The 13,732-nt window shown below is 37.7% G+C and overlaps 1 protein-coding gene across 5 annotated transcripts in view; it reads right to left on the bottom strand.

Moving 5' to 3' along the window:
- Window positions 1-13,732, bottom strand: part of SATB2 (SATB homeobox 2) — a 241,115-nt gene that overhangs the window by 127,738 nt on the left and 99,645 nt on the right. For all 5 annotated transcript variants that reach the window (XM_043995694.1, XM_043995695.1, XM_043995697.1 and 2 more), the window contains 2 exons: window positions 9,244-9,370; window positions 7,355-7,478 (listed from right to left, as the gene is read on the bottom strand). In XM_043995694.1, the coding sequence (XP_043851629.1) occupies window positions 7,355-7,478; window positions 9,244-9,370 (251 nt within the window). The remainder of the gene's footprint in view (window positions 1-7,354; window positions 7,479-9,243; window positions 9,371-13,732) is intronic.

Raw genomic sequence — 13,732 nt, 5'->3', positions numbered from 1 at the left:
GGTAGGGAAGGGGTGGGGGAATTTGTTACACATATGAATATAAAGCAGTATTTAGTCTGCTGTTTGGTTCAGAGGCGAGTGCTTTGTAATTTGATTTTGTCAATAAGTGAGTGAGTATGGAGGTACTGAGATGACATTTGACATTAGGTAACATATTTTTAAATTGATGTGGATGAATTGTGATTTTGTGGCAAATTCATGCAATGCCAATAAGCAGCCTGCCTTACCATTTATGTGTCATAAAAGTGGAATTAAATTCTAAACGTTTATTCTAATCAAGAAATTAGTGGTCTGAAGTTCTCACAGTCTCAGTCCCTATATATTTATTGATAGTTTGATCACCTAGGAAAGAATTGCCAATAAGGTAGATATGCCTTTAGAATGAAATCTTCAGGTTGAGGTTGTGATGTTTATGAGGAAAATGCAATATTCTCATGCAACAAAATAAACTTTAAATAGCAGAGATAACTGGTTAATAAGAGAAGAAATGAACTCAGGCTATACACATGAACTTAGGTGTTCTATAAAACAAAGTTTTATACTGTCCACAGGACACAAATGGAATGCAATATGGTCTCAGTCTGTAGTAAGAAGCTTCTAGTTCAAATCCTGGTTCTAATACCAGTGTTTGGTCTTGAGTAAGTTATTTTTGTTCTCAGGAACCTAAATTCTTTGTTGGTAAAAATGGGTGGGAATAACTAGATTAGTTTATCCCTAAAGTTCCTTTTAGTTTTGTATCCAATGAGAAAAACTGGTTAAAAATAAAAACATTTAGGTATTTGCTCTGCATAAGGAAGGACAATTGACTTGATTTGCTTTCCAATGACTTGACTAGTAGTTTGACTTTAATGACCAAGCTAATTGATCTCTTATGTTGGCATCATGTAGACACGATTTAAGTGCTTTCAATGATGCCTGATAGGTCTTGTATTGAATGAGTTAAAAGAAACAATTATCCTGGGACTTATTGTTGGAAAGGAATACAAAAGGTAAAGCTTTTCCTCCTCATGATAGCTTATCTTCTCTCACACTTACTGGCCACAATTCATCATACCAGAAATCTGGAAAGACCTCTGCAATGTTTGCAGCTTTAATATATCCTGATATAAAACCCAATCAGTTCCAGGCTAAATAAGTGATTTCCTCAAACATTGTTTCCAGGATCAAAGAAGTGATGAGTAAATGATCTATACATTTGGGTAGGTGCCACAGCAAATCAGAGTCCAGTATTTTCAGACTAACCCAGATAGGAATTCATTATCTAGAAAAGTTCCTGTAATGTGTAGCTTATACGTTAACCCTGAATTATCACACAGACCAACTTCTAGTAGGCAGGGCTGTTTGTGGAAAATCAAGGAGGCTGCCCTATACCCTGAGCTTTATGGGACCCTATGTTAATTTAGGGACTAGAAAGAAGGCAGTTACACAAGGAACTGGAGCACGGAGAATTAAGTTGTTGTTAGCTGGTGCTTTAAAAATTATTGAGACTCATCTATCCCATACACACAAAAATTAATAAAGTTTCATTTTCAGAACTAGGCTGGTATCCTGACTACAAAGCCCTCCATATCCCTTCCACACACAGACCCAATAGCCTACATGGTGCTGTTTTGTTCGATCTTATTTTCTCCTTCAAAGTTGCTTTTACTGTCTGTTCTAGAAAAACGTTACCTATATCACATTGAAAGCTTTGGTTTGGGTTGCTAATAATGATGGTTGTATTTGGGGATTGAAGAATAGGTATGAACTTATAGGGTATAATTTTCCCTGGAGACTGATAGTTGTAATTCAACTATGGAACACTGAAAAGGCATCAAACCAAGATTATAGCACCCTTCTCTGCCTTCTTCCAATTAATATTATCTAAATAGGAATTCCATAAACTTGAGAAAACAGACACTACAGGCCTACCTTTAATAAGCAGTATTACTGCAAAAGTTTCCTAATGTCCCAAGCTAGACCTTGAAAGAAACTACCTGGTGGGAATAGAACAATTGCTTAATTTCCTATTTAGACATTGGGAAAATATGTCCAGAAAAAATGGAATTCGGGCTCATCATTTCTGATGTGTATTAGTTTCAGTCAGATCAATGCAATAACTGTCATGAGGAAGCTGAATTAGTTGTCCCTCATCTCTGACTCAAGTCCCTTTGGAAGTTAACCTACTCAGTCCTAGAACTCCTATTCTGGGCCTGAGGGGCCTTGTGTGACTGCTAACTCACCTGCCCTACTACAACAAGCTGGTACCAAACAGGACTTTGCTTCATATCCCATCCAGTCATTCACGTGGGTCAGTTTACCATCAGTTGATGTAAAGCTATGTCCCTTATTAGAAGGAACATGTTGATCCTTACAACTACAAGAAAATATATCATTAAACTATCAAAAAAACCTTGAGTGAATACCAGAGGGATAGCTATGAAAATCCATTTCTAGTCATTTATTCAAGTATATAAGAAAATCAAGTCAATGAACACTGAATCACTTCTTTGCAAAGTTAGCCAATTTGAGAAATGTCATATATGAATACAAGTTTGGTGCAGGTTATTTTTAGGAGAGTATGTAACTTAGTCACTGTTGTTTTAAACGTCAATGACATATTGAAAAAATTGTCTGGTAAGCAGATATGGAGTGGTGTATTTGACATATATGAATAATTTTTTTATTCTTGAAATTGTACTTCCTTGCTTCAGTTTTTTTTATATATATTTTATTAACATCATTACAGGCATACTTTACTTACTATTATTGATCTTGCAAAAACATGATTTCAGGTGAAACAGTATTGCAGGAGTGGGCTACGGAAATATGATCCAGAGTGATTTTCATAAATGGAAAATATCTTCCAGGGGGAGCAAAAATGTTACTATAAATGATTAAAATTGACATTTATAAAGCACTGAGATTATAACAATATTGCTTTGGAAGGTAAGACTAAGACTCCTTGGATAAGGTGTTGCAATAATCATCAGATGTAAGCCTGAAGTTTGGGAATACAGAAAACAAAATAGAGGGGAAATAAGAGATGACTGGCCAAAGGACAAGAAGCAAAGAGTTCAATAATGTACTCAAGGTGAGATGCCAATTCTTTGCTCACCAGGAATCTGCTACATCCTATGTTGAGATCTAGCTAGCAAATATAGTGATATATACAACCAGTGACTTAAAAAAAGAAAACAAACTATATGCATATACTCTACATCCCCTTGAATATATGTATACATATATGCTTATCCCATCATGCATACATCATGATGCATGCATTATATACATATATCATATATTGAGGCCCCTGAGCTAGTGTCAAGTAGGACCCACATTCTCACTCTCCCAGAACAGGCATCCAGCAAGATTCAATAAGAGTTACCCTCAAGAAGAAACCTCCCTTCCTCTTACCCACTCCTCCCACTGCAGATTGCCTCAGACCCCACAAGGGTACCTGAAAGACTTTAACTAAACACAGGTTATACCAAAAGGGGTGATTTCTCTCCCCATCTAACCCCAGAGTCTATCACCAATCTTCCTGGAAATCTCCCTCGTATTTTTACACTGACACCCCCACTCACCCAATCCCCTTTCTTGCTGGAGGGAAGCCAGAATCCCTTCTACACTCCAACCCTTAGGACCACTTCCTACTTCCCAGTGGTACTGGGCTGCTCCCATCAGACTCCACTATACTAAGGATTCCTGGGCCTTGCCATTCACCCTGTGGCTGCACTCAACTACTTAGAGAATAAGTTCGTTAAGAGCAGCCGCTCTCTTATTTCTGTTCCCAGAGTTTCACACAGAACTTGGCACAGAAGCCTTCAGTAAATGCTTTTTCATTCATTCTTTAAGAAACTGGAAGAGTGAGGGGCAGCTAGGTGGCACAGTGGATAGAGCACCGGCCCTGGAGTCAGGAGTACCTGAGTTCAAATCCGGCCTCAGACACTTAACACTTACCAGCTGTGTGACCCTGGGCAAGTCACTTAACCCTGATTGCCTCACTAAAAAAAAAAAAAAGAAAGAAAAGAAAAAAAAAAGAAACTGGAAGAGTGAATCAATCAAAGTGGCAATAACTTTGAACTTACAGATGTTTAGTTAAAAATTTAAACATTCTCATGACTTTTTTCTGTACTTTTATGCTTTACATTCAGAAGAAGCTAGGTCTACCACTTAAACTGATGCTTCTTTGCTACACCTAATAAGGGCACATACCTTATAAGTAAGCTATTTGTCTAACCAGTTTCCATCTCTATGATCCATAACAAATGAAAAACAAATATTCAAACTGGGCTGGTCACTATGGAATGGCTGAAGAATAATATACTTGAAAAGCAAAGCTGTATTAGACACATTATTGAAGGTTGTGGGTCAGGGCAATTTTATGTAAGGTATGCCTGTTCTTACTTGAGTAACCCAACCTCAGGTCAAATTACCTTTTTTTTTTCTTTCCCTTGACAAAGGTTGTATCTATACAAAGCTACTGATTCAAATATTTGGCCTTTTTTTTTTTTTTTCTTCCAGGGTTCACTGCAATAAAAAGAAGCTTTCCATAGCTTTTTATGGTTGAACAAACTGAAGAAGCACAGTTCCACCTCCTAGATTCTAAATAAGCCATGGAACTTTGAGGAGCTAAGTAGAGTGCTCAAGGTGACGGCATAGGTGATTAAATTTATGTAACATATTTACAAAGTTATCAATCTGCTTTTTAAAGAGCTGTCCCTGTGGTTCTACCACATGTGTCAATCAGCTCAAAGCACCAGACAATCAGATAATGAGTATAAGCTTGAATAAAGCAAAACAAGAGTCAAAACCACTTGATTGTGTTAATGGAGCTGAATCCTGTGTTTTGAATAAAAATGTGTTGTTTGGCAACAATTAAATCATTGCTCCCAATGTTTTTCTCATTTCTAAAACACTGTTGGAGTTATTATATGGACATTAGACACAGAGAAGTTCAGATTTATAGTTAACAATGACAACCAAAGTCAAGGTCTGCACTAAAATCTATTTCCAAGTGTCCTGCCTAAAAAACTCTGATTAATTTCATGTGCAGTTCAGGTGTTTACCCACAGCCAATCAAGGCCCTCTGATATGAGATACAAGTGAAAGGTACCTCCCTCATTTGCTCAAAGAACAACATAATTTATGGTTGCAATTTCCTGTGCCCATACATTTTTTTAAAAACATATTGAGATTTAGGATAAGTTTGAAAATTTACCCCAAATTTATTCTTTATCTGGCCCCAATTTGTTACAGTAACTTACACTGTTTATTTTGTGTGTGATTTGAAAAGCATACACATCTGTAAAAGGAAAAAACAAAACAAAAACTAGAAGTATGGCCTTTTAGACTAGCATTCAGGTTCCTCCAGACACCCCAAGAGGCTCCATCCAGACTTCTTAGAAACAGGGAACAATTTTACATTACAGGGCCTTCCCAGATAGCACTGTGGGGTAAACATATGCTACCTCAAGGGATCCAGATTCTAAAATTAACTTTAGGACACACATGTAAAATATTGAGTCTACATCTATGGTACCCATCAGGATATTCATCCCACGACATAATTAAGTTTCTCAGGCTCCTTTCAATTCTTTTTGTTTGTTTTGGGAGGCAACCAAGGTTAAGTGACAGGCCCAGGGTCATATAGCTAATAAGTGTCTGAGGCCAAATTTGAATTCAGGTCCTCCTGACTCCGGGACTAGTGCTCTACCTAACTGACCCTCCCTTCAATTCTTAAGTTCAAGGGTTCGTATTATCCTCACTCTAGAGCTGGCAAGAACCTCAGGGACCATATAGTCCAACACATTCATTTTACAGAAGAGTAAATTGAAGCCCAAGAAAGTGAAACAACTTGTCTAAGGTTGCACAGGTCATAAGTTTCAGAGGCAGGATTTAAAGTCAGGTCCTATGACTCCTCAGAGAAGCTCCCTTTTGCCACAATGCCTCCAAAGGAGCTAGATCATTGGCTAGATCAAGTTCTGAAAATGCCATTAGGTAACAGACTATCAAACATGGCTTTCTAATAGCACCAACTTAAAAACGCATTCCACTTCCAACGGCATCCATCTCGAGCTGCCATAGAAAATGTTGCCTAGTGCAAGTATAGACTACAAAAATGAGAAAGGTATTTTTTCACCCCCTCTCCCCACACTATTAACTAATCATTCATATGTATGTAAGTATGTATGTGTTTAAAAAACTATGGCAGAAATAGCAAGAGTTAAGGTATGAACAGTTCACAAAATTAAGCAGCTAAGTGGGGCAGTGGATAGAACGCTGGGCTGGTATTCAGGAATCTGACTTCAGACACTTACGAGCTATGTGACCCTGGGCAAGTCATTTAATCCTGTTTGCCTCGATTTCTTCATCTGTAAAATTAGCTGGAGAAGGAAATGGCAAATCACTCCAGCATCTTTGCCAAGAAAACCCTAAATAGGGTCACAAAGAGTCAGATCCAACTGAAATGACTGAATGACAACAATAGCTACTAGTATATTTTCATACAGAAAATTAGTCACAGAATCTGAAGTTATCTCCATAGAAATAAAATAGAAAAATAATGTCTGCCCACTGGGAAAAGGCCAAGATTTAAATAAATATTTGAGAGAAAAGGCCTACAAATTGCTGATTCATTACTTTACTGTGCCACTAATCAAGACGACTGGAGATGGCCCAGAATGTTTAAAGTAACTGGGGTGAAGTGACTTGTCCAGGGTCACACAGCTAGTAAGTGTCCGAGGTCACATTTGAACTCAGGTCCTCCAAACTGCAGAGCCATGCTCTATCCACTGTTCAGCAACAACAACAATGCCACCAATACTAAGAGGTCCCACTTATGACATAGTATGGCCCCATAAATAAAAGCTAAATAAAAAATAGAATGTGACCATAAAGAACACAAAATTTTCATTTTTAAACCCCAAATCAGTGAAGAGGAGGGAATAGGGGAAACTTCTAACTAGTTTTCTATTGTAAGAGGCTAAAATTCTAGCTAGTCTGTCTAAAATAATCTAATGAGTGGTCGCCAATAAATTATAAGCTTTAGCAAGAGTTTAGACTTTAAAGCATTTGTTTAGGAGAATAAGAATTTGGAGAAAGGCCTAGATTCATCTATCTATTAAAGGGAGAGCGCATTTCTAGCTCCACTCTCCACCAGCATCCTGAGGAAAGAGAGCAAGAGCGCCAGCCTCGCCCCCTCTTCCTCCCACCAGCAAACGTCACTTCCTGGCACCAAAGAAAAGCCACATGGCCTTGCCCTCAGAGGCCTTCTCCTCATGGTAGAGCTTTCCTACAGTAAGTCTCCAGCAGGTGGCGTCATTCCAATCATTACACTATATTGCTCAGAGCAGCAACTTGCAACACTGACCTGGGAGAGCGGGCATTCTTTGGCTAACGTGCTCTGATTCATCTCTTTGAGCAGCTCCTTTAAGGCATTGCGGACTGTGGCATGGTTCCACTGCTCTGCTGGCAGATCTTCCAACTTTGAACAACTGGAAAACACAAGGGGAAGAATGAGTGAGGTGGACATGTCTACTGTACAAGGGCTTGCTCTCTTAACAAAAGACCAATGCACTTTCATAGATTCCCTCTTGGATTCAGGCTTTCCTTCAAGGTGAACTCTTGTTAGGAATTGGCCTTGTTGGGAATAGGAAAGTGACCATATATGCCAAGAATGGGATCCAGTCCTACTTAAATGATGTAACATGTGTACAAAGCTGTTTCCTCTGGGGTTTGATGGAGCCCAGTGCGGTCTGTTTAAATCAGGCCACACAAATACCTGGGAAAAGCAGTCACTTTAGACATTAAGCAATGCAATTTTTAAGGGTTAGGGGGAGAAAGAGAGGAGGAGGGGAAGGATATTTTAATTAATCTAGAGATGAAAAGTGGGATGGTAATATGATCCTAAACATATGGAACATGATTTTTGTCATTTTAAATTATTGAATACAATGTAAGAAAGTTTACAGAAAATCTTAAGTCCTCACACACCCCACCCCCTAGTACAATTTGAAGAATCTAGTTACACATTCATAGGTTGACAGTTGAGCTAAGTGCCTTAGAACATTCCTACAACAGAGGAGGGATGCTAAGTCTATGTTAATAGACAAGCCTACTAACTAATAACTTATTTAATGTGTGCAGTTGCAGAGTATGTGACTTACATTATCTCAGCTGGGTCTCACAACAACCCTGTTTAAATAGGTTGTTCAAGTATTATTGACTTCTTTTTAAAGATTAAGGAGGGGCAGCTAGATGGCGCAGTGGATAGAGCACCAGCCCTGGAGTCAGGAGTACCTGAGTTCAAATCCAGCCTCAGACACTTAACACTTGCTAGCTGTGTGACCCTGGGCAAGTCATTTAACCCCAATTGCCTCACTAAAAAAAAAAAAAAAAAAAAAAAAAAAAAAAAAAAAAAAAAGATTAAGGAAACTGAGGCTCAGGGAGGTGTTTGTGATTTGCCTAAGGTAACATCTAGAAAATGTCAGAACATAGCACATAGCCCATATCTCTTGATTCCAACTTTAGCATTCATTCTGCTATACCACTTGCTTTTCATGAACCCACTTTAACTCTCCCATGCCAATGGGACAAAAAAAAAAAACCCAAACCATTAGTAAATGGCAAGTAATGTCATTGAGGGTGATATTACCTGAAACATCCAAAAGAGAAAATGATGGATCTGCTGAAAAGATAATGGCACTAAAGCAATACAACAAAATATTTAATTAAGTTTAGCTGCACAGTTGTTCATGATGTCAGAAAAGAGGAAGTAATTCCAAATTCAAGTCAGAGAAAGAGTTTTCTTCCTCTCTGGAAAGTCCACCATAGACAAAGGAAAAAAGTTTTAAGCTCTCAGTCATCCTAAGCATGTCATAAAAATACAGTCTAGCCCCAAATCCTGGAAAAAGTAGAGATGTTTATTTTTCAAATACAATGTGCTAAGCATTTAATCAGGCCTGGAGGACCCATTAAATTAGAGGTTGTAGAAATTCCCTTTCAGGGCTGAAGATCTTTAATGATTGATCAAGCTTCCTCCAGGTTCCCACTTCACTGCTTCAGAAAACAAAATATAAAACAGTTGGAATGTAAACTGTAAAGATCCTTGATGAAGCACCCTCTTCCCTTCATTTTCCTTTTCATTTCATCAAAAGCCCTGAAATTAATGAAGACAGGATGTGCTAATCTCTGTAGAAATGCTATGATCGACAGAGCAGCTCAGAGAATAGGAAAGGACAGATGTTCAGAGACACCCACCTTTGTAATTGGATTTTCAATGTCACAACATGATAGACGTCTTGTAGCATGTCGGCTACTGTCGCATCTGGTGCATCAGTCACATAACTGAGGGGGAGAGGATTCCACCTCCCTAGTTTGATTATTCCTGAGCAGGAAAGAAAAAGATAATAAACATTTATATATAAGAAATGTTTATCTGCTATTTACTAAACCTTTTCAATGTTATAGAAGTCATACAATAGTTAGTATTCAAGGACTGATTCAGAAATATTTTTCTATCACAGAGCAATAAGCATTTCTTTCTTCCTGACAACTGAGACCACCTTTACAGGAAGGTAAGGATAAAAGATGAGGTTTGCAATCATGGTTCTTAATGTTCTTCCTGTTTCTTTAATTGCTTAGAAAACCAAAAAGATATTAAAAAAATAAAAAGCCTTCCTGCCCTTCCCCAAAGTCTTTATATTCTAACTTAAGACCAACACTAAATATTCTGGACTACTGATTTCATAGACAAAAAAAACCCCTTAAGTAAATACAAGATTTGGTTTTGAATTGAACAAGAAACATTCCTGTGTGTGGGCTTAGCACACAGTTACATCCTGACTGTGGTGTGATTCCCAGTGAGAATAGCATTTGGAATTGATGAAGTAGTTCGAGTTCACTTCCAGATCTGTATTTCACCAGCCAGAGGGTTTGCTTTCCTTGGCAAAAAGCAGCCGCACAATACTTGACCACAGATCAAAAAATAGCAGAATTGCCTTCGAGTTCCTTTTTATACCCCAGCTCTTTGGAGTGACAATAGTATCCTTTCTCTGTGTGTTTCCTAAAGAAGACTGTAACCACATGCCAGCAGAAGAAATAATATGGTACATGGGCAAAAAGCTGTATTTGGAGTCAGAGACCCTGAGTTTGAAGTCCAGTTCTGCCACTGCCTGTCTGTGTGACCAAACACAAGCAAGCATTTTATCTCCATGGGCCTGTTTCCTCATTGGAAAAAATGAGAGGAGTACACCAGATGACCTCTAAGGTCTATTCCATGGTCTCAAAGACAGATTTAATAAAGTTTTAAACAAATTTTATACTATTTATCAGATGAGATCAAATGAGATAATGTTTATGAAGTGCTTAACACTGTGCCTGTTACATAGCAGGTGCTTAATAAATGTTTCTTGCCTTCCTTGCCCCTTACCTCCCTCCATTTAGAAACCCTAATTACAGAAATTACATTCCTGAAAGAGTCCAAAAGGGGTGGGTTTTGTTTGTTTGTTTTTAAAGGGAGGGAAGGAAATGTGAGATTATTATTGAGACAATACTATGAAAGGTCGACTCATGGTGGCTGGAAACCATGCAGCACTGATGAAGTTAAAGATATAGCAGCTCATTTGCTCCAAGCAATACGGCTTTTTTATTCATATGAAATGCCAATCTAATGGTCATGATTTTAATAGAAACTATTTCTTCTATGCCACAATTAAGTTTCATTGATAGATTAGAAACAGGCCAGTCAAGTGGTGTAATACACAAGTGATGTTTTTATAAATGCAACAGTAAACGACTAAACCTAAGTTTTCATTTTCAAAGATAGAGGGCACCTGAATAGTGAAATAGATTTAATAGAACATCACATCACATAAATATCAATCTACTAGGCAATATTGCAATAATAGGAAATGAACTTTCTGGAAAGGGTAGGGCCTGTCCAAGATTGAATAAATGAATGTGTAATGCTTGACATAATGCTTGAAAACAGGGAATAAACAGAACAAAAATATTAAAATGATGCACTGTTTCAGTATTAAGATTTAACAATCTGGTGCTGAATATGCTGCAGTATAAATAGTGCCTGGACTCAGATCCAGCAAAGTAACACAGATCTCATTCATATCGCCGTATGTCTCTAGTTCTGGCTCCTTAAGTCATATTTGCCTTGCCAAGAGAAGCTGTTTTTCTTATGGGGATAGTTTTCTTAACATTCTCTCTCATGACAATGAAAAGTGCATAGCATACAACATATATCAGCCAAGAAGTGAACATCAAGGGTCCACCAGCCAGTCACACAGTGAAATGCGGTTTTAATCTTATAAGTTATCTCAAAGTCAAAAACAAGGCCCCCACAAAAAAAAACCCACAAAACATTTCAAAGAACACATATATACCTATTTTTAAAACCACTCCTCAGTTTTAAATGTCTTTTTTTAAGTTAGTATGTATCCCACAGATAGCCCATAAGATGCATTTAAATTGATCCCATTTAAAAGGGCTTTTTTCTCATTCAATTACAGACAGCACAAAAAGAGAATTCCATCTGCAAATATGTGCTGCTAACAAGTATTGGAGTGAGGGGAGAAGAAAGGGAGGGATGATTACTAAGGTTATTTCAGTTACTAAGAATGAATTCCACACTGGAAATGATCCTCTGCACGTTAAAAACCAGACTGCAAAGCTCTATGAGAAATAATATGCAAATTGCCTTACAGGAAATGTTGATTTTTACTTATACTGATTCTCTACCTATATTCATAAGGACACTGTTTTGGCTAGAATAACATACACACATACACAGGTGTTAAAAACTTAATGCCTTCACACAGAACACCTGCCTCAGGTTCTTTACATCTCGGAACTAAGCTGCTGACGCATGTTATTTTCTCAAGCAACTTCATATGGTATGTGCATTTTCCCTCATGCCATATTGCACTTACCTACATAGAGGTTAGGAGCCTTGGTTTAAGAGTCTACAGGTAGAGGCTCTTAGGTCAATGTAGTGAAGTTATCCAACTTGCATTTACTTATATGAACAGATTTTTCCTCTGAATGTTTTTACCTAATATATGTGTGCAAATCCTTTATCTAGAGTTACATTTTAGAATTCTCATGCTATTTCATATTCCTTAATAATACATTATTGGAAATACTAGATAAATTGTAATCTGGGAATTAATTACTATTCAAAGAAGAGATAAAGTCTTTCAAAAATCTTTATTCAAGGACTTTTATGGGTTCATTAATTATTCCCCCTTAATTCATCCATTCACCTTTCAAGGACCCCCTAGGTTTCCTGCATCTTCAATCTTTCCCTCTTCAGTGGTCCTTTCTCTTCTGACTCCTCATATGCTGAAGCTTCTGCTATTCTAAAATTTTTAGTCTAATTCCTTTCTACAGCCCATCTACACATCAAGCTACCATTTTTTCTTTCCTAACTTTCTACTGCCAAACACTTAAAAATAGTTTACATTCATCATTTCCACTCCTCACCACTCCCTCTCTTGTTCCCTACAATCTGGATTCTGTTCATTTTACTATGGAAACTGCTCTCTCAACGGTCACCAACCAATTATTTTGCAGGCGCCATATTCAAAAGCCTTCTCTCTGTCCCTAGTCTCATGGGATCACAGAACCTAAAAGTAGGAAAGAGACTGAGATGAAATCTAATCCAACCTATAACTGAGCAAGAATACACCATAGCCAATAAGTGGCTATTGACTTTAAGACCTCCAATGAAGGAGAATCCATTACCTCCTGAGGCAGCCATTCCACTTTTACACAACTTTAAAGTCTGTGTGTGGGTTTTTGTTTTTGTTTTGTTTTTTTACGTCAAGCCTGATTTGTCACTTGGATAATTGCACCAATTTCTCCTAGTTCTGCCGTATAGGGTCAAGCAAAATAAGTCTAATTGTTCTATATTATAGGTTTTCAAATCCTTGAATCTTTTCTCCTTCACCTTTTGAAATTGTTGACTATCGGGGCAGCTAGGTGGCTCAGTGGATAAAGCACTGGCCCTGGATTCAGGAGGACCTGAGTTCAAATCCAGCCTCAGACACTTAACACTTACTAGCTGTGTGACCCTGGGCAAGTCACTTAACCCCAATTGCCTCACAAAAAATAAAAAATAAAAAGAAATTGTTGACTATCCCCTCCTTGACTTTCCTTCCTTAAAACTTACATGGAATTGTATTATCATTGATAATCCCCTACTTTCCTGGCTGCTCTTTCTTCTTCTTTATCATTTACTCTTCCATCTCCTATTCTCTCAACATTGGCATGTCCTAAGGTTCTGGCCTCTTTGCCCACCTATTCTTTTCTCATTTCAAGATCACATCAAAATCTACACTTCATGGATGGCCTCAATGTAGGGACTCCCAAGTCAGAAAGGTCCTGACTTCATTCCTGACCCCTCCTCACACATTTCCAACTGCCAAATGGATATTTCCCTCTAAATGTTTTATCGACTCCTCCAATTATACACTTTCAAAACTGAATTCATTATCCACCAGCCCAAATCAAGTCTTCTTGGTGACTTCCTTATTTCTAAGGAATGCACCATCAAAATTAGTTTGACTAAAACATGGGAATGATCATAATTGAAGTATGACCTTTAAAATTGTTACTAGTTCACACATAAACAAAGCTCCTTAGATCAACTTTATTGTTTCTAAAAGAAATTTTATCAGCATCATTAAATATTTACTGAGTTCCTATGTTCTGGGTACTATGATAGATGGATAGA

Source organism: Dromiciops gliroides, chromosome 3, assembly GCF_019393635.1.
Source record: "Dromiciops gliroides isolate mDroGli1 chromosome 3, mDroGli1.pri, whole genome shotgun sequence".
NCBI classification, from domain to species: Eukaryota; Metazoa; Chordata; class Mammalia; order Microbiotheria; family Microbiotheriidae; genus Dromiciops; species Dromiciops gliroides.
Note: the sequence above shows the minus strand (reverse complement) of the source record. Positions and strands in the feature narration are given on the sequence as shown.